The sequence below is a fragment of the Balaenoptera borealis genome (genome assembly GCF_965194805.1).
Source record: "Balaenoptera borealis genome assembly, chromosome: 3".
In the NCBI taxonomy this organism is placed as follows: Eukaryota; Metazoa; Chordata; class Mammalia; order Artiodactyla; family Balaenopteridae; genus Balaenoptera; species Balaenoptera borealis.
The window spans coordinates 27,980,856-28,000,948 of NC_138866.1; the positions used below are offsets into that span (position 1 = coordinate 27,980,856).

A 20,093-nucleotide genomic window follows, 5' to 3' on the forward strand; every position below is an offset into this window, starting at 1 on the left:
CTAAGCCATGTCCTCGAGCTGCGGCGGACTCAGCTTCTCCGCTGGCCTGTCTTCGTCCGTGGCCTCCTCCCGCGCCGGCTCCTCGCCGTTCCGGGCCAGGCTGTCGGGCCCGGACACAGTCCCCAGCACTTTGGTGCTGTGCTCCTGCGCTCTGGCTCGGAGCGCGGCGATGCTGTTCTCCCTCAGTTCCTCCTGGGACATGGCGGCCGGGGGGTCGGGACCCCGCTCCTCCGGCTCCATCTTGTCGAGCTTGGGCAGGGCCTGACGCTCCGCCTCGGGCTTCCTCCCCGACTCGGCTGCCGCCTCCAGCGACTTTTTGTGCATCCCTAAAAAGAATTGTTGGTATTCGGGTTTAGAAAAGCGCCTGGGAAAGCCATCTTGAACTGAAAACGGCAAAGATAGAGAGAGGCCAGAATTAAGGACGAGCAGAAAGCCTTACTTTCATACACCGCAGTCACGCGAGTCCCAGGGGTCGGGGCCGGGGCAGCGGGAGGGGGGCTGGGGATGGGGCTGCGGACCAGCAGCGGGGCACCAGGCCTGCAGAGGGCTTCTCCCAGCCAAGTCCCTGGGCACCTGGCCCCCGGGAGTCCTTTCTGTCCCTTCCCGAGCACAGCACTTGCTCCCCGAGCCCTCCCTTTTGGGATTCCAGATCTCAGAACTCCAAGATAAGCTGGCGCTGCTGTCAGACACAGGTCCAGATGGCAGATGGGGGAGGATGGCAGGTGGAGAGACTTAGGGGGAAGAAGTCCTTTGGGCAAAGCCAGAATGGTGGCCAAAGGGACTAGAGGTCCCCTCAACCCCCAAGAGGGGCTGTTTCATTCACCACAACCCCAGCTCCAGCCAAGGGAAGAGGAGGATACAACCCTGGGGCAATAGCCACCCCCTGCTCACAGGACAAAAGAACCCACAGGGGGGATCCGTCCAGGATGAGAGTCCTAGGCACCCAGTAGGTGGGTGCGAGGGACAGACACCAAGCCCTGGGTGCAGCCTGCCCTCTGAGCCCCCCAAGGGAGCCCGGGAGACCGGCTTTGGAGGGCCTCTCTCCTGCCAGGCTGTTGTGGCCAGGCGTCCCTGCTCCAGGGCTCTGTCCCCTCCTCCAGGGAGCCCGCTCCCCTCACCACGGGGGCAGGGCCCCAGGGAGAGTGCAGGCTCTTACCCAGCAGCCACGGGGCGCAGGAGTCCATGATGCCATCTTTGGCGGACTTGAGGATGGACTCCGGCAGGGGGATGGAGTGGCGCACCATGGCCCCGTACAGCCCGTACTCCGCCATGACGCTGCTCCGGCCCCAGCACTTCTCCCGCTTCCTCCACTTGGCTCTTCGGTTCTGGAACCAGACCTGTAAGTGCAGACGAACAGGTCAGGGGCGTCCTCCACCAGGCAGAGGCCAGGCCACTACCCCGCTGTGTCTGCTTGGAGTTAACGGACCCGCCTCTTTGACTGCCAACGGCCCCATTCCCCTGTGACTTCGCTTTCTCCAGCAGGGCATCCTTATTTAAGCTCACCTACCCCGAAGTACCCCTGGGGTTCCTCCAGGCTCAGGGTGTCCAGAATGAGATACAAGTCCTGTGAGAATATGATGGGCAAAATTTTTTTTTTTTAAATCAAAGCAGTTTAAGGTGATGGAGTACGGACACCTCCTGGACAGGGTCTAGCAGATGGGCAGTTCCCCATGTGGTCCTCAGTTTGCAGCCGAGAAGCCCGACCCTCATAGCTCTCTTGCAAGTGTTCACACCTCCAGCATACAAACAGAATCCCTTTTCTGACTCGCAGAGGACAAAGTCCTTTCCAGTGCCTTTGGTTCAGGGCTCTTTCTCCACCTGAACGGCAGAGGCCAGAGCAGTCCCGGCAGGCGAGGTCAATGTGGACTCAGGCAGCACAGGGCTTTTCATCCAGGTGTCAGGAAGCCTGGGAACAGCTGCAAAGCACGGCAGGGGACACTCCCAAGAGGCCTGAGTCAGCCTCCCTTCTCTGCCCTGTCCTGGCCAAGTCCTGCCCCGCCATGGTGTCCTCCATTCACCCACTGTGCACAATTTTGGACCTAACTCTGAATGACATTTGGGGGAGCTGGGCAGCCATCCTTCAGTCAGGGAAGGAAGACAAAATTCTTCTGGTGTGAGGAGCACGTGAAGGTAGGGACCTAGGAGAGTGCGGTGGGAGACACTCTAGGGGATGCTTCTCTGGCCCCAAAGCTGACTGGTACGGGGTCTGAAAGAGCATGGGGTGGGCTGGGGGTATCAGCAACACTCCAGCCTGGTTTTTGGAGGAGATCCCAGGGTCCCTTTCATGCATGGAGGAGGGGGGAATTTCTTGGTCCCCCCAAGCATTTTTCCTGAGGCTTCCGCCAGATGACAGGAGCCAGAGCCAGGGACAGCTGCACTGTCCCTCAAGCAGGTGAGAGGCCCGCGGCAGACCGGGGGTCTCTGGAAGGACCTCAGGCCCGCCAGCCCCCTCTGGTCCCCTCACAGCCCCTCCAGGCCCTGACCCCGGGGACGGCGAGTCATCCAAGCGCCCCGGGAAGTGGGGGGATGGGGGGAGGGCAGAGGCGGGTTCGGGGAAAATCTATTAGTTTCCTGGGTGATTTCCATTCCCTCACCTCGGCCAGGTCCCCGCCCTTCCCTCCGGGCCCCCTCCCCCGCCCCCGGCGGCGGAGGTTTCAGCTTTTGATGAAAAATTGCTCCAGCTCTATTCAGGAGGCGGCAAAAGAAGAGTCACCCCCAGGGGCAGCCCTGGGCTGATTGAAAAATAAGTTAATTTCTGTTTGAATCGATGGGCCTCAAGCACTGAAATATCACGGGAAATTAAAGCGGCTGCTCTCTCGGGAGCCGCAGCATTGACCTGCACTAATTAATGCTGGGGAGGCAGAGCGAGCCGCGCCGCGAGCCGCTCCTCCTCCCCGGGGGACCCCAAACACTTCTCATTTAACTAATTAGACGGGGAAAATTGGGTGTTAATTTGTTTAGGATTTTTTCCCCTCTTCCCCCACGGCAGCTCCCTCCCCGGCCCCCTCCCCACGCGGGGGCGCGGGAAATGAATGCGGGGCTCGCCGGCAGATGGCTGCCCCGGTCACTCTGCAATCTTCTCCGACTTGATTGCTTGATTAGGTCGTTAGCACATTAAAAAAAAAAAAATTGCTTGCCGTCTGGCGCTGGCGTGATGAGTGGGACGCGCGGCAGCGCCTGGGTAATTTATCTTTTTATACGGCAAAGAATTTGATTTCAATCTGCAGATATATGGGGAGCCTTTGACACCTGTTTAACATCGCGCCGCTGACAGCTTAACCCTTTGCTGCCTCGGTCTCGCTCGGGGAGGCCTCGGCGGGGGCTCGGAGTCCGCGCGCCCCTGCGGTTCCCGCCGCCGCCGCCGCCAGGTGGCGGAGTGAGCTCCCTGGCAGCTCCCGACAGCCCGGAGTCTGCGGTGGAGAGCGGCCGGCCACATCCAGCAGGGGGCACCCCGGCCGCACCCCCAAGGCTCCCAGAGCCCCGCGGTCACAGACGTTCTGTGGGGCTGCTTCCAGACCGCACGGTCCTCGCACATCTTTAAGTTGACCCAAATGTGTGTAACCTGTTTTGGCATTTCTTCATTTGTAAATAACTGGGAACCTCTAAAAATGGGAGAGATGCGGCCTCAGACACCCCGGGCCTCTCCATCCTCACACTGACCCGCGCCCGCGCTGTTAGAAAATGATCGCTCGTCCCTCCCTGGGCGGCGCCGCCTCCGGTGAGCCGCACCGTTGCCACCACCGGGTTTGGCACCTGCCGTCCCTGCTGGAGAGCTGCGGAGCTAATGCAAGGCCTCCCTCTGGTCTGGACCCAGACCTCACTCAGTGAACCTGGGCCAAGGAAAGGGTTTATGTAATTTGAAGGCTACTAGATGGCTGCGCTCCGTGCACTGAAGAGCGGAAAGCGGTGCGCCATGCGAGTTCGGGCTAACTCGGCCATCGACCTAGCCTGGCTCTGCGATGTGTTTAGATCTCTCCCCTGCGGCCCTGCCTGTCCCGCAGGCCCTCTGCCCTACCCAAAGCCTGAAGTTTGTCTGAGACCTCTGTCCTGTTCTATCTTCCTTCCCATTAGCACTTAGTCGTCCTCTACAAGTACTCGTCTCAAGCTTTTTTGCACAGAGGAAAAATCTAAAAGGACTAAGCCACAGAAAGGTGTAAGTGACTTCTGGTTTCATCCACCTCACAGAGAAGACAGCAAAGAATGAACCCCTTGGCGATGGAATTCCAAGGTGGAATTCCAAGTCTGACCACAGAGGGTTGGGAAGGTTATCTTTATGAATCTAAGTAAGCCATCTACCTCCTGGGCAGATGACCTTCCTGCTTAAATATTAAATATGGTGCATTACAAAACAACAAGGCCACAAGCCCTTAACTGGAACCCATTGGGACCAGACTCCAGAATGTTTTGGATTTTAGAAAAAATATGTGATGCATATACTACATGTTATGTAACATCCTGCAGCAGCAGCAGTACCCCATAGTCAAACCAGCTTTGATTTCTGCAGCAAAACATACACATATTCATAAGGGACAAATAAACAGCATGAGGTCAGATCTGGTTTTTGCCAAGAATGAGTTCTGTTGACAAACTGATGAAAGAAGTGTCTCTTTTCAGTACGGTTTAGAGTCAGGTATTCTGGGGACTTCCCTGGCAGTCCAGTGGTTAAGACTCCGAGCTCCCAATGCAGGGGGCGAGGGTTCGAGCCCTGATCGGGGAACTAAGATCCCACATACTGCATGGCACAGCAAAAAAATAAATAAATAAAAATAAATAGAATCAGGTATTCTGGAGAAGGGATTGTGGAGTAAACAAAAGCAGAGATGCTCACTACCCACTCCCGCTCCCCCCGCCCCCCCAAGTGTGGATGCCTGGAAAGGTGCATTGCCCTGGCTTCCCCAGGATTCCATGAGCTTGAGAGGGGGGCAGGGCTCTCAGATGGAAACAGCATCTTTCTTGGAACACTGAAGAAGGGGGTGCAGACTTGGGATTCAGATCATCTCCGGGGCCTGTAAACAGAACCGTTTTCCTCAGTCTCCTAATTTGGACAAATGAATAACTGGTCTGCAGATCAGACTTTGCCCACAGATGCTCCAAGGGGAGTTGGTGCCAGCTGGTCGCTCAAACCAGGAGTCATCCAGACCCTTGGTTATGGGCTCCTGGAATGCCTGGCTCTTTGAAGAACAGATGCTGCTCCAGTTTATGGAGGAAACCTGGACAGCCAAAACAATTTCTTTGTAGGACAGCTGGCAGGGAAGCTGTGGCATTGGTGCCTTGGAGGCAAGAGGACAAGGAATTAGAATTAACCCTAACCACTCTTCATATTTGCCTTTCTCTTCCCTTCCTGGAAGCAACCAGCATGTGTGCAGAACTTAAACATTTGCAAGAAGCACTGAAAGCAGCCAGTCCTGAACTGGAATTCCCAACTGTGACAAAAATTGCTGTGTGATCCTGGGCAAGTTACTTGCTCTCTCTCAGTCTCAGTCCCTTCAAGCATAAAATAAGAATACCAAAAAAAAAAAAAAGAATACCTACTTTTCTGGGTTGTTTCAGGAATTAATGAAATAAGTGAAAGTGCCTAAAATCAGTGTTTGTCACACAGAAGGTGCTCAATAAAAACTACTTATTATTATTTCAGTGGAGGCACAGAAAGTCAGTGGGAGTCGTGCAGGGGTCAGCTTAATCAATGGCATTACCTGCCCTTCTGGCCCCCTCCACGTGCTCTGCAGCAAGGCTGGACTGACAAATAATAACAATAACAACAGTAACAACTCCAGGAGGTGTGATGGGGGGACAGAGCTAACCTTCAGGCTGTAAGATTTTAATACAGATAGCCTCGAGTTTCCCCTCTAGGGGCCAAACAGATGCCCCTGCAACTCTCCCGCATTTCTAATGTTTCCCAGACCCTTGAGGCTCAAATGCAAGAGACCATCCATGCAGTTGGCTATGATCAGGAGCTAGAAGACTTAGGTTGGAGATCCCTGCTCTATCTCCAACTGCCTTTGTGACTTTGGGTGCATTTCTTAACCTTTCTGAGCTTCCGATTCTTCATCTGCCCTATGATACCACTTCCTTGCAGGTTTGTTGTAAAAATTCAACAGAATAGTGCATGGGAAATGCCTGGCATGTTGTAAGAACTGAAAAACGTTGGCCTGATGCTGGGCGAATTCTGGGGACAAATGTGCTACGAGATGAGGATTTGCTTTCAAGCAAATGCTCGGTGACACTTTCCCCATAAAGCCGGGTCCTCCCATCTCCCACCTTTGACATGTTTTTTCAGCATTTAGGCCCCCTTTCCTGCTTGGTCTCTTGGTTCTGGCAAGCCCACAATATTCCTTCAATCTCTCTCTCACTTTCCTGACTGCGCACTTTCTGGAAGACACTGCTCCACTCTCAAGGAAGTCGGGTCTGGAACTCTTCAGGAGAGCCTGCGTGCAAGCCCCAGCAAGGACCAGAGCCCTGCCTTCCACTTCAGGGCCTCCAAGTGCCTGAGAAGCGGCCTACAAGGGACATCAAGGGTCACCAACTTGGTAGTCCCAGGGAAAGGAGAGGGGGAAGATCTTCTAGCTCAGGAAAGAGCCTGGGTTTCCTGGTACACTTCCCTTCACAGCTGGTGCCCAGCAGCACTCAGAGAGCCCAGACAGGAGGCCTCTGGCTGTCGACAGCTGGTCTGCCAGGTGCCTCCACACCTGGCAGAGAGGGTCCCAAGAGCTCGTGCCTCCAAGGATGGACTGGACCCAGGAAAGGGCTTCTTGCCAAATGGATGCTCTTCTGCCGCAGGGCACCCATCGAGCCGGCAGGCAACATTGTCAGCTGTCTTTCTCCCTTTGTGGGTAACCAGGGCTTCTCTTGTGTTCACAAGTTCCCAGCCTTGTATCCCCACAGGACTATGTGCCCAGGCCTCCTTCCCTCTGCAGTCCCTCCAGGATCGCCCCACTAAAGGAGACATCTTGCATGATAGATGCTCTGCACCTTCTGGCCCCTTGGCTACCCCAGGCCCTGCCCTCCAATCTTGCCCCAGGCCATTGGGCCCGGCTTTTTTGGCCATGTGGCACTTTCCATCATATTCACTTAGCTTCTCTCCTCTCCTCTGACTGGAAGCTGATTAATCTGGGCTCATTGCTGGCGTGATTTAACGACCTCACACTCCACATCCACTCAGCACTTCTGACAGCATATTTCAGCACACCCTTTCCAGTCCCAGCTTCAGGCCCAAAGAAGCCTGGCCTTGCTGTAGCCCCTGATGTCCACTAGGGGGCAGCTCTGCCCATGTTTCCTGGCAGCCCCATGCAGCATCCTTCCCTGAACCTCTGGACAGGTCATCCCACCAGGTTACCCAATACTCCACTTTCTTCCACTCATATTAACTCACTGAAAACACAGAAACTCTTTTCCTGAGCCTCTGACCCAGCATTTTTACACTGGCTACACACAATCACCTGGAGAGCTTTAGAAACTTCCAGGCTCCACATCAAACCAAACCTAGCATTGCTAGGTGTGGGGGGCTGGCACGGGTAATTTTAAAAAGCTGCCCTGTGATCTAATAAACGTCCCGGGCTGAGACACACGGAAACCCTTTCCCATCCAGGCAGCTATCTTCTAACTTCTGGAATATAATCCCCTAAAACTTTGTTCCCTACCCTTGGGAGGGGACCACTTTAAAAGAGGCAGAATGGAACAGTGCTAGTCAGAGAGTCCAAATCTCATCCTTCCAAACACACCAGGCTGCTAAGAGTGGAGGTGACATGTCTCTGTTCACTTTGCGCATCCATATCTCTGCAATGGAGGCATTTTAAATAAATACAACTCTTGTCAGAAAAAATACAGTAAACACATAAGTGAATATCTTAATATTCTCCTATCTTACAACTCTGAGAATGAGTGACCACACAGAGGAAATAAAGTCAATCTGGGAATCCATTTTCTCTTCCCCAGGGCTGACGTCCGGCAGGGGCTTCCAGAATGCCATACCCTAGCATTTCTCAGAGACACAAAAAGGACTTCGTGTCTGAGTCTGATATGAAGAGTGGAAATCCCTTCTTCCCCCAGCAATGCACCTTATCCCTTTACACTCCAACCCAGAGAGATGTAGAGGGAGGAAGTGCTTGCCCTCAAAGCACAAAGGCAGAGGGAATCGCCACTACTGAGGCGGCTGGTCCCTCATCACTGCAATTCGCATTAATTATTCCAGTTTCTGTAGATGGGTGCTCCCGTTTCCCTCATTTGCTCTCCCGAGATAGTACTTGAGTACCGGGTTTGAATCCCAGTCCACCACTTACTTCACCTCTCAGCCCTTCAGTTTCCTCATCCAGAAAATGGGGATAAGAATAGCATCTAACTCATCTAGCTTTTGTGAGGATGTAATGAAAAAGGGCATGGAAAGCACTTACTATCTGGGACAATGCTATGTACTAATAATGCCAATAACAATACTTTTGTTAAATTATTTTAGATAATTTTTGTTATTATTAGTTCACAAATGAGTAATCTGAGGCTCAGAGTTTGATTTGCTGGCCGTGAAACAAAGATTAGAAGTAGGTGTGTCTGACTTTTCACATCTACACTGTGTTCTCATTAGACATTGGACAGTAGGTCTCAGACACATCCAGGGGCTTACTTGGGTTGACCCAGCAAAAGTGTGTGTCCAATGGCAGCCCAGGGGCCCAGTGAGAGAGGCGATTCTGAGGAGGCTGCTCTCTGGGAGGGATGCCTCCTCTTCCCTTTACAGATGGCTTGGCCTCTGCCAGGCCTAGTGGGTGTCAGAGCCAGAACTAAGATCTGGGTCCCTGACTGGATATCCAGTCCAATAACCCTTCCATTCCACCTGAGAATGTCTAACTTCAGACTTGGAGCCTCTAATGACTGCCCTTCCCCTTAAGCCTCAACACATAGACAGAGGCCTGAAAGCTGGGGGAGGGGAGGGGACTGGCTCTGAGTGGTAGAGTCCATCCTTAGATGCACTGGTTCCACTGAACCAACATGCTGAGAGGAAATGAGGAGGAAGGGTGGCAATGTAGTGAAGTAAGTGTTGTAGAGTCTAAAGGGACTCAGGTCTGAACTCTGGGCCTCAGGTTCCCCACCTGTAAAGTGGGAATAGTAATAGTACCTAGTCCATCGGGCATTCTGAGGATTCTTTGGGAATAGAATACAGAAACTAACACAACATTGTAAAGCAATTATACTCCAGTAAAAAAATTTTTTTTAAAAAAGAATATACATAAACTATCTCTGGAAGGAACCAAACGAAACTGGTAGCCCCTGGAGGGACTGCTGGTGGACAGTGGCAAGGGTGACTCATGTTTCACCCTTTTGAACCCATGTACCTGAATTTGCCCATTCAAAAAATAATTTTTTTATGAGTGAGTTTTGGGGGTTTTTAGAACAGTACCTAGTACTCAATAAATATCGGGGTTTTTTTAAAAAAAGATTTGATACAGGCCTCCCACCTGACATCAAATCATCTCTGTTCCTCCGGCTTCAAGTCAAAGCAAAGGCTTCAAACCCAAGAGGCAGGTGGTGAATGAGTGGGCTTTAGGTGCAGCCTAAATGGACCTTAGGTGGGTCCCTGTGTCCCCCCACTTACTAGTTGCTTGGCCTTGGGCAGTTGCTGGGCCTCACTTTCCTCAGTTATCAAAGGAGGCTAATGTTCTCTCCCCCACAGGCTGTCGCCAGGATTTAATGAGATCAGAGCTCAAACCAAGTGAGCTGGGCCCATGCCGGACCCACTGGAACACACCACACACATGGCTCATCACACCTGCAGCTGTCACTGTCATCCCCATTTTACAGATGAGCAATGGGAAGCTCGGGCTGGTGAAGTAACTTGTCCACAGTCACTCAGCTGGTAACTGGTGAGGCCAGGACAGTCTGGCTCCGGAGTTGGTGTCCCTAACCACTGCACCACCCTGCCTCTCCTGTGCATGTCCCATGGTTAGAACACTGGGCACATGGGAACTGCTCTGTGGGATAGAGCTGTGACTGCCACCAATAGATGTTAAGACCTTTCCCAGGCCACTTGGTAAAACAGTTGGGGGCACAGCTATTTGACAACTCACAAACACCTTCTGGGGGCATCATTTAGCCAAAGAACCAGGCGGTGCTGGAGGAGTTGGAGAGATCCTTGCCTTGGTTCTCCCATGACCACAAATTCCACAGCCAGTCCTCACAATCCAGGGAATCAATGTACTCCACACTCTTGGCTCCTCCATGCTGGTTCTGGTGGCTTCAGACACCACCCTGTAGACAATGCCCCCGGCAATTTTAAAAAGCCTACAGTCTGACGGCTGGGCATTTACAGCAATGCAGTGACAGCCGAGGGCGAGCTTCCCCAGATCTTTCAGACACTCCCACCCACCACCACCACCACAGCCAAAGGGATTTCAGGACAAGCCACCGCAAGAGACAAGCTGTTCTTTCCTGCTGGTCAGTAGCGCAAATGTGGGACCAACCAGCGGGGAAATCGGGCAGCCTCACCCCACCCCCGCTGCTCGTCATGACCACACACACACACAAGATCCAGAAGCAACACCCAGCCTTTTCCCACTGGAACTCAGTTGCGGGGGGCTGGGGGATGATGGATCCAGGCCACCACGGATAATGCGCCAAACAGATAATCTGCTTATGAATAATTGAGCTTATTGTTAGTGTCACTGTCTAAAGCCATTGGCTGAAATTCCCCATAGACTTCCAGCGGAGAGGCAGGCTCTTCTGGAAAAGCAGCTCAAGCCTCGTTTCCCATTCTCTGGTTCTCCAGTGAGGGAGCGCAAGGAACCTACACACCTTACTTGGTTCCTCTGGACTTGTCCCCTACCCCCCCCACCAACTCACATCACACGTGGAGACACAAAGGAGGAGGAGATTCGGAGCAGAAGGGGTTTCAGGAAGTCGGGACCCTCTCCGCCCTTTTCCAGCCTGGGCAGTCAACTACTCCGGGCCACTCAGGTGTCCCGATAGGAGCAGCTTTGATTAAAGGTCTTGATCCAACTAAGGCAACCCCAAAGCTTCTGGAAGTGTTCCTCCACCGCATCACTTCTTCCTGCTCTTGGAGGCCCTGTCTGGAGAATCATCAGACTTCATCTCCTCCTGAAGAAATGATTAAGCAGCCCACTCCTGCCCAGCTAGGGGCGTCCTGGACTTGGGAGGATCTTGCCACTGATGAAAGGAGGCTGGGCGCCCAGCAGAGCTGAGGACAGCCCAGTCCAGGTCAGGGCTGGTTCCGCCACAAAACTCTCCAGCGAGGGGGAGGGGCTTAATGAGCACATTGTGGGCCAGATCTGGGAGAAGTCAAGGAGCCGGAGCCCTGGGCAAGGCCAGCTGTTGGGTTGTGAGGAGGAAGGAGGCTCAGGTAGATGGAGGTGGTGGGGAGTAGATAGGAAGGGAGGGGCAACCTCTTCTTCATGGGGAAGCAGTGGAAGGAAGGGAGACAGATGCTCCCCCAGCCCCAGGCACCCAGAGAGGCCTGGGGCCACCTCCAGGCGCATGGTTTGTCTCACATACTCCTCAGGAAGCCCACAGTGCAGCAGCAGGCCTCGCCTCCTCTGCTAAGTCTCTTGTTCTCCCAGCAGTGCCCATCTCACATGGTAGGCATTCAGCAAACACCTGCTTGCTTAAATGAACTGTTGTGCATGAGGACATGATTACAGGCAAGCACACACTCTGCTGCGGGTTGGGACATGGGTGTCTGGGAGCCTGGGGCAGTCAATGTCCCTGAGGGTAAGGAACGTGTGAGAGAGGGTCTCAGAGCTGTTACCTGTATCCTGTCTTCGGGGAGCTCCGTTTTCATGGCCAACATCTCCCGGGCATAGACGTCTGGGTAGTGGGCCTCATTGAATGCCTTCTCCAGCTCCTCTAGCTGGTAGGAGGTAAAGATTGTCCTGAGGGGAGCAAAAAAAGTCAGTCAGGACCCCCAAAATGGAAAAAGCTGTCCCAGAGTGGACAGAATGGCCCTCCCCCATGGCTCCTGGACAGACCCCAAACCCAGGCTTGGCCGGCACAATCGGATGCAACCTCGCTCCCCGCCCGCCCCCCCACCCCCATCCTCTGAACTCTTCTTCATTCAAGTCTGAGGGCCCACACTACCCTTCTGGTGGTGAGGAGTATTATTTCAGCCCTCAGTGACATGTTATACTGGGAATCTTCCTGGAAGTGCTTGGGGGGAAAGGGTGTTAAGACACAAATTTTAGAAAACTGCAGAACGCCCCTCTTCTTCCAGGCACAGCGTGGAGGGCTCACCAGGTAAATAAGTGCCTCAGCCTCATTGGGACCAGCTTCCTGGGCTCCTCTCACAGACAGGAGAGCTGATCTTTTAAATTGTACTCAGGGTTCAAAGATTCACCAGAAGGTCAAATGCAGCAGCCGCCCCAGCCCCAGCATCTGTACAGCAGAGAACTAACTGATTCTACCAGCCCCTCCCCCTACCTCAGCACGCCCGCCCTCCTCACCTGCCCAGACCTAAAGGCTCTAAGGAGCCACCCGCGGAGTCTTGGGGGCAGGGAGATGGGAAAGGGGGTGCTCTGTCCCTTCCTGGGCTCAGAAGGCAAGGGCCACCTCCCCGCCATCCCACACACAGGCTCAGCCACTCACCCAGCGGGAGCCCCATTCAAGGGAGTTTCATTCAGGTCATCCCGAGAGTGCCTTCCCACACACTCCCCCAGCGCCCACAGAGCGGTTCACATTGACCTATTTTGAGTCATAAACTGCTTTAAGAATCCAGTAAAAGCCACATCCTCTCACCCTAGCAAATGGATATGCTTCAGTACATACAGTTTTATACCTCCAAGGGGTTCATATCCCCCTTTCTTGAATAAATACACTACACACCTACTTACAGACACAAATTCTTTTTTCAGACCTGAATTTCACCAGGTTCTAGGTGACCTTTATCCTGCACCCTCATCAACAAGCTGGGGAGCAATATAGTCCAGATTTTTTCACAGACTCCACTTGTACAATGGTACATTCCCTGCTTGAGCCTCTGGGATTTGGACCCTGGAGCCAGCATGGGGGTGTGTGTGGTTTAAAATCCCTCGCTGCTGCCCTCGCCTCACCCAACACAAGGAAAAAGTACAAATATCAGCCCCGTATCCTCCTCGTGCTGGTGTTGGCTTTAACGTCTTGGAGGATGATGCGGGGGATGTGTGAGAAAGAAACATTCTGCTCTTTATAGAAAATGACTGGTTTGATTCTAAATTGTTTCTCCTATCCTCTTGGGGGGAACAGAATGCTTATGTATACAGAAAGTTAATTCTTCAGAATTTTGAAGATCTGCTGCTTTCTATTCCTCTCCTGCCACTTACTGAAGGGTCCCTGAACAGACAGTCAAAATAAACAACCAAAACATGCAAGTCTTTTTCAAAACTAGGAAAACTGAGGCACACAGCTATTGGGGCGTGGCCAAAGCCAAAGAGGAAAGGTGATGGCAGGTCATTCAGAACCATTCAAGTGCCAGCCTCTGCTTGGGAGAGCTCTCATTAAAAACAAACAAACAAACAAAAAACAAAAAACAAAAAAAAAAACCAAAACAAAAAAACAGACAAAAAAAAAAAACAAAACAAAAAAGAAAGGAATTAAGAAAGCAACAAAATGAAACAATGCCTCAAATCCCCCAAACTTCCCCTCATTCCCGCCTCAGCGCTAATCCACAAGTTTATGCTGATGTGCCCTCCAGGGAAGTCTCCCTGCGCCCCGCACAACGTGACCCAACCCCTGCTCCTGGCTTTACGCAGAACCCCAGACCCTTCAGTTTCCCATTGTAACCAGTCTACCAGAGCTGAGCCTTGCAGGAAAAGGGAAGAGCAAAATCTGAGAGACTCCCAAGGCTGCTGCTTCATCCCCACTCCCCTCTCTAACCCCTGCTAAGCCCCTTGTGTTTCTGGGTGATCAAGAGATGCTCGCCTCTCATCACCATATTCCAGGGTCTCTTACCTGAACTCCCCAAGTGAGAGACACTCAGTAAAACACATTTTTTACTAATTAAAAATTGCACCAGCCATTCTCCTCTCTCCAATAATCTGTTCCCTTCGTGTACCAGAAACAGCCCGAAACCTAGGGCTGTTGTCCTGTCTCCCTGGGAACCCTCCAGAGCACCCAAATTTTCCCTGGTGGAGACGGTATCAGGTGAGGATAGAGGGTTAGAAAACTTAAGCATGGACTTTCGGCCGTGGGTCAGTCAGCTCCAAGCGCCGCACAAGGAGATGTCCCCATGCAGAAACACTGCTCCTGGGGGTGCTTTGTCCGGGGCTCTCCTGCCTGTGGGAATCCCTCCCCCACCCCTATTCGGCCAGCAGCACAGAAGCCGGTCAGCCGGACTCCAACCTGCCCTCCGGGTCCCTGTCCCTGCTGGAGGTCCCTGTCCAGGCTCCAGAGGCTGACAGGATTACCCCCACCCTGCCACCAGCATGATATGGATGCATCGGAGGTGTTTTAATGAATATTTGCTGGACGGATGAATGTAAAAACTGACCCAGGATCAGGACTAAAAACAACGTTTCCGTTTACAATTAAACAAAACAAACAAAACAAAAACAAGCAGCCGCCTGAAGGGAACAAACCGAGGTCACCAAGAAACCAAGTCAAAGTTCACCCCCATTCAAGCCAGAACCTGTTGGGGCCTGAGAGGTGAGGAAGAGCCTTTTTAAAACTTGGGGGTCATTTCCAGGGGTGAAGGAAGAGAGGAACGCAGAAAAGCACCCAGAGAAAGGGTGCAAAGAGGCTGAGAACAGATTGGGGAGAAGAGGATGGGGTGGAGAGCACCGCAGGGGGAAACGTCCACCCAGCGATCGGGAACCCCGCGGGCGCTCCATCCGCACTGGGGCGGAGAGAGATCTGGGAAAACAGAGCCGGGGTAAGCGCAGGGGCAAGCAGCACCCGCAGGAAGTCAGGTCGATTTTTGGTTCTCACTCCTTTATTTGTTGAAAACCTCCTCATACATTTGCACAAGGAATTTGTAGCGGTGGTGCAACTGCGGAAGGGAATGCGGGTCTGGGGTGGGGAATTACTTTTCAGGATATACCTTTCAGCACCTACTGTATTTTAACTTTGTGCAAGTAATGTCTATTTTTAAAATACTTAAAGAAAAACAAAAACAAAAAAACCCTCACTCTTTAGTCTGTATCCTCCAAGGCAGCCCACTCCACTCCAGCGAGGGCTTGCGGGGTCCTTCAGGGCACGCACTCCTCCCTCCGCATTTTACAGACAAGGAAACTGAGGCTTACGGATCACAGAGGAGCAGAAGCCAAAGGAAAATTTGCCATCCATGCGGATATCACGCTCGAGATTTTGCGAACGGTGGGCGCAGAAAGATAGGGGGTTGGCGGCGCTGACAGGGACGGCGGGAGAGGAATAGGGGCCGGGGCAGAGGGCAGAGGAACCGGCTCCGGCGGGAGGGGAGAGCCGATCTGCCCGCCCGGAGGTGTGCATGGCTCTCCGAATGTGCCGATGCAGGGCTGGCACCTGGGGGCCGTCAGCTCCTCTCTGGCTCGGGTTTAGCCCTAGTTGGGGGCTTTCCTTTCTCCCAGAGAAGCAGGAGAAAGCCTGAAACGGTGCCGCTTCCCCGGCGGCCGATCAAGATCCTCACCCGGCACGGCCAGACGGCAGGGCCCCGAGCGGATGTCCCCAAACAACGTCCGGTCTCCCCGTCCTGGCACAGCAGCGGACCTCAGATCTAGAGCCGGCGAAATTAGGGTCCGAGCGACCCTACCCCCGAACAGGGGACGACGGCAGGGGATAGGTGAGCAGGAAGGTGACAGAAAACGCTGCAGGGGCCTTACCTGTGTCGCCGCTTCTTCCGTTTCTTGGTCTGGTTTAAAGCCGATTTGGACATTTTTCGGTCGCTGGAGGAAACATCTTCAGAATCTGAAAAGCGGGCGGAGGCACGTGCGGCAGAATGGGGGACGCGCTCCGCAGCACCCGGGCGCGTCAGGCTCCCGAAACCCGCGGGGGCCCCACCCCCGGCGGCCTCCGGGAGCAGCCGGGCCTGCTCCGTCTCCCCGGAGAGCCCTCCGCGAGGTCTACCCCATCCCTAAGCCGCGGCTGTTTCTACCCACGCCGGCGCCGCAATCCGGAGGTCGTGAACACATTCCGTTCTGTTTCGTTCTGAGAAGCAAAGGCCCAGACACGCCTGGGCAGGGACAGCAGGGGAGCGCGACAGCCTCCGCGGGTCGCAGGGCCCCCCGGCGGTGCCCCGGGCTCGGCGCCCTGCCCTGCACTAGCAGCCGTGGCACCGGGGTTCAGAAGGTGGCCCCCAGGAGCGGAGCCTGGGCGCGGAGAGCTGGACTCCGGGAAGGGCTGGGGGCTCCCGGGCACAACCCCCTTTCCAGTGCCCGCACCATGCGCCCCCCCCCAAGACTGGAGAGACTGCGACGCACCACTTTTCGTTGCCCCTCCAAATAAAAATAAATTAATTAAACGAGAGCGGAAAATCGGGGAAATCGCAGAGCGCGAACCAGAGCCGGAGGGCCGAGCTGGCGGAGACGTGCGGCCGGGAAAACTGCCCGCCGAGGGCGCGGCAGGGTCGTCCAGGGGTCCCGAGCCCGCGAGGCGCCGGGATCCGAGATATTGTGCCGCTTAGGTGGCATCTCGGATTGCGACCCCTTGGGCCGCCGCGGTGGCCGGGTTGTCTCAGCTCGTGAGGAGAAAATTAAAACCCAGCTGACCAATGCGGGAGGCTTGGAACGGAGGAAAGGAGGAATGAAAAGACAACTTTGGACACCAGGGCCGGGGCCCGAAGCTGGCACCTGCTTCCCGGGCCGCCAACGCCCGGAACGGAATCGGGCTCTAGAAGCGCGGGTCCTCCGAGAGGTCGGGGCCGAAGTGGAGCAATGGAAGGGTACCCCCGACTGCCCCACGCGCTCCGACACCCTAAGCCTTGTTTCCAGTGGGGCCCCAATCAGGCGCCGCGGCAGAGCCGGGCCCGACGCGGGGACCGGAGCACAGCTCGGCCGCCAGAAACACGGAGGCCAAAACGCGGCCGCAGCCGGGAGCATCCTCCGAGCCCCCGCCCCGGGCGCGCCGGCTCCAGGCCCGCGCTGCGACCGCTCGGCCTGGCACGAACTTTTGCGCCCGGAGCAGGCCTTGCGGTGCAAGCGAGAGTCGACGGCGTGGGGTTCCCGGCTCTCACCCCAGTCAGGCAGCCACACAGCCTCGCCCTCACCTACCCGAGCTGGCCGTCTGGCTGGTGTCCAGCGGCCCCGACGCTCTGCCCAGCGGCTGCAAGTGGACGCTCTGCGGGTCGGACAGCACTTCCAGGAAGGTGGGCTGTGCATAGAAACCGGGGAGCCCCCCGGGCCCCAGTAGCCCCATGCCGCCCACTCCTGCGGGACTGAGCACGGAGCGCGCAGCCAGCAAGTGCCCGGGGGCCAGACCGTCGAGGGCAGCCCGCGGGTGGGAGCTGGGGGGCTCCTTGTTCAAGCCCAGGATCTCCTGGATGCCAAACCCGGTGCACCTGCCCGGGGCGCCCCCCGAGGTACTCTTGGCCACTGTCTCGGCTTTGGGCTTGCTCAGCGCTTCCCCGGCTTTCCCCGTCATCTCTCTGCTCTTTGAAAGGGGCTGAGGCCGCAGGTCTTTTGCTCCCCCCACCCCCCCCCCCCGCCGGGCTCCCCGCTTCACGAAGTTGGTCCCAGGTGCCCCCTCCGATGTCTAATGCTCTGGAGCCCCAAGGAGATTCCCCTTTTATCCAACCAGGCGGCAGCCCAAGTGGGGTCAGAGCTGAGCAGCCAATCACCGGGGCCAGGAGCGATTAGGAATTCCAAAAAGCTGGCAGCTCCCGCCGCAGGCAGCACCGAGGGGCCAGGGCGCTGGGGGCCAGGCACCGGGTGGGCTCTGCAGGACGCCCATGGGCAGGGCCCCCAGAGACTGAGATGAGACAACAAGGTTCATTCCAGGAGGCTGGGTGGCTAGGGATTCTGGGCGGAGCCGGCTTGGACAGTCCCTGGGGTGGGGTGGAAGGATGGGCTGAGGGCAGGTGCTAGAGACTGGGAGTCCTGCTGCCTCCCTCCCTCCCTCCCTCAATCCCTCAATCCTATACAGGTTTGGCAGGGTCAAAGAAGCCCAAATATGGGACCACTCCATAAAAGGCAGAACGAGGAAGGGGCAAGTGTCCTGGGCAGGGTGTGTGGTGGCAACGGGGAGAAAGAAGGGGGTTTGAAGAGGGAGATGGGGTGGGAGAGCTCAAAGCTTGTCTCCCCAGCACAGGATACAATGCCTAGTTCAGAAGAGCTACTCAATAAATATCGCCCAATGAATGAATGAATGAATAAAGGAGTCAGGAGTAGGGGTTCCTGGAGGGAAAGAAGAGTGGTGGCGACTTCTTTTGGAGGACACCGGTGGACATCTGAACATCTTCCTAGAACAAGCATGAAGGGTCGCCAACTTCCATGGAAAGATTTCATTACTCTTCTAACCATTCACTCAAGTAATATGTATTGAGCCCTTACTAGCTCTGAGCAAGGAGCTAGGGGTTCCCAGTAAATCAGATAGACAAGTCAGGGGGTCTGCTATACCTCAGAGTTCACTAAACAGACAAATGAAGAGGATGGCATTGTTGAAGTGGAGGGAAGGAGGAGGGAGAAGGGAGAGTGTGAGAGGCAATTAAAAGGTGAGCCTCTGTGCCCATTCGATGGGGATCCCTTGACTAACTCCTGTGTTGGAAGCTGCAGAAGTGCAGCCAGCTGGGCCAGTTGAAAAGTGGTGAGAGGCTGCAGGGAACTGCTCTGGGCAGGCAGAACCCTCACCTGGAGAAACAAGAAAAGCCTGAATTCCAAAGGTGGGCAGTGGAGCTACTGGTTCCTTGCTTTCAGGGAGGATGGCTCCCTTGGGTCCAAGTGTTAAGTGAAGGTGATTCTATACATACACGCACACACACACACACACACACACACACACACGTACGTGCACCATGGACCCCGGAGTCCCTGCACTCCACCTCCTCAGCTAATTCTTCTGTGAGCTTTGTGGGGCTAAGGACTGTCTATCTACCTTGGCACCTTCCTCTCCACTGTGCCTAGCATAGCATACAGTGGTAGGTTTTTAATAAAGCTGTCTTGACTGGAAGGCACCCTCTGAGGGGAAATAAAGACAGGGTGAGTTGTTTTAGGCAGAGACTGGAAAGCAAGGCTGGGGAGAAATTCCATTCAGAATTTCTGGGCCAGTCAACTGCAAACCCCCAAATAGATTGAAACCCCCTAACTCTCCCAGCTCACTGCCAGGGTATGTAGTGCCCTCTGTGGTTGCCGTGAGGCCAAACTGAGAAGTAAGAAGAGACCCTATAGGACATGGAAGCTGAGGCCTTGCCTAAAGGGCTGTTGTGAGGCGGGTCTTCATCTGCTCTGGGCTGGTGCACACAAGATCCAGAACTAGGCAGGGACATCCCTCAGTGCAGCAGGTGTCTGGGAGAGGGGCACTGTTCACTCCAAGGGCCGCCTCCTCATCCCACAATAGCGCCATGCCTACTGTGCACCCACGCTCCCCAGCCCCTTTACATAGCATAATATCAGGGCTTCACAAGGACCCTGTTAGTATCTTGGTTCCACATTCAAAAGTTCACATACCTATTCTTACTTGCAAGGTACAGACTCAGGGATATGCAATCTCGGGGCATCTTTCACCTTTATTCTATGGAGTTGGGTTCCATGTGGCACCACTCACACAGACAACCATGTCAATGATGCCCCCTAGAGTTGTGCAAAGCAGTGGCTTTGCTTTCCAGGTAAGAATTTCTATCACCATTTTATGAATATGGAAACTTAAGTTCCTAGGGAGGTTCGGTGACTTGTCCCAAGCTACCTAGCTTGTAAGCAGCAGAGGCCAGACTCAACCTCAAATGAGTCTGGTGTCAAAAGTTGTTTTCTTTTGATTCCATCCCTCTCTCGGACTCCTCTCCATGCCAGCCTACCCTGGGAAGTTGAATGGGGAAGTTTTGTTAATGGCAGCTGTCATATCCCTGACTTATCACGGGATATCCACCATGAGCCAGATGTCAGCCTATGGGCAAGGAAGTGAATGATGGAAACCCAGCTCTTGCCAGGAGAGGAGGATGAAAAATCTCTTGACCAAACACTGTATGTGAAGCTGCCAGTTCCCACTCCCAGCGAGAGAGTCTC

At 54.5% G+C, this 20,093-nt stretch overlaps 1 protein-coding gene across 2 annotated transcripts; it reads right to left on the bottom strand.

Annotated features, from left to right (window-relative positions):
- VSX2 (visual system homeobox 2) lies at positions 1-19,838 on the bottom strand (the record flags this gene model as incomplete). Of its 2 annotated transcripts, none has more annotated exons than XM_082383975.1 (5): positions 17,151-19,838; positions 15,765-15,849; positions 11,747-11,870; positions 1,157-1,337; positions 1-326 (listed from the first exon to the last, which is right to left on the bottom strand). In XM_082383975.1, the coding sequence occupies exons 1-5, from the start codon at positions 17,518-17,520 to the stop codon at positions 1-3; spliced, it is 1,086 nt and encodes a 361-aa protein (XP_082240101.1). In that variant the 5' UTR covers positions 17,521-19,838. The 2 variants fall into 2 exon arrangements, with proteins under 2 accessions (XP_082240101.1, XP_082240100.1); XM_082383974.1 differs by having other exon boundaries at positions 1-383.
- Between the last annotated feature and the right edge of the window lie 255 nt (positions 19,839-20,093).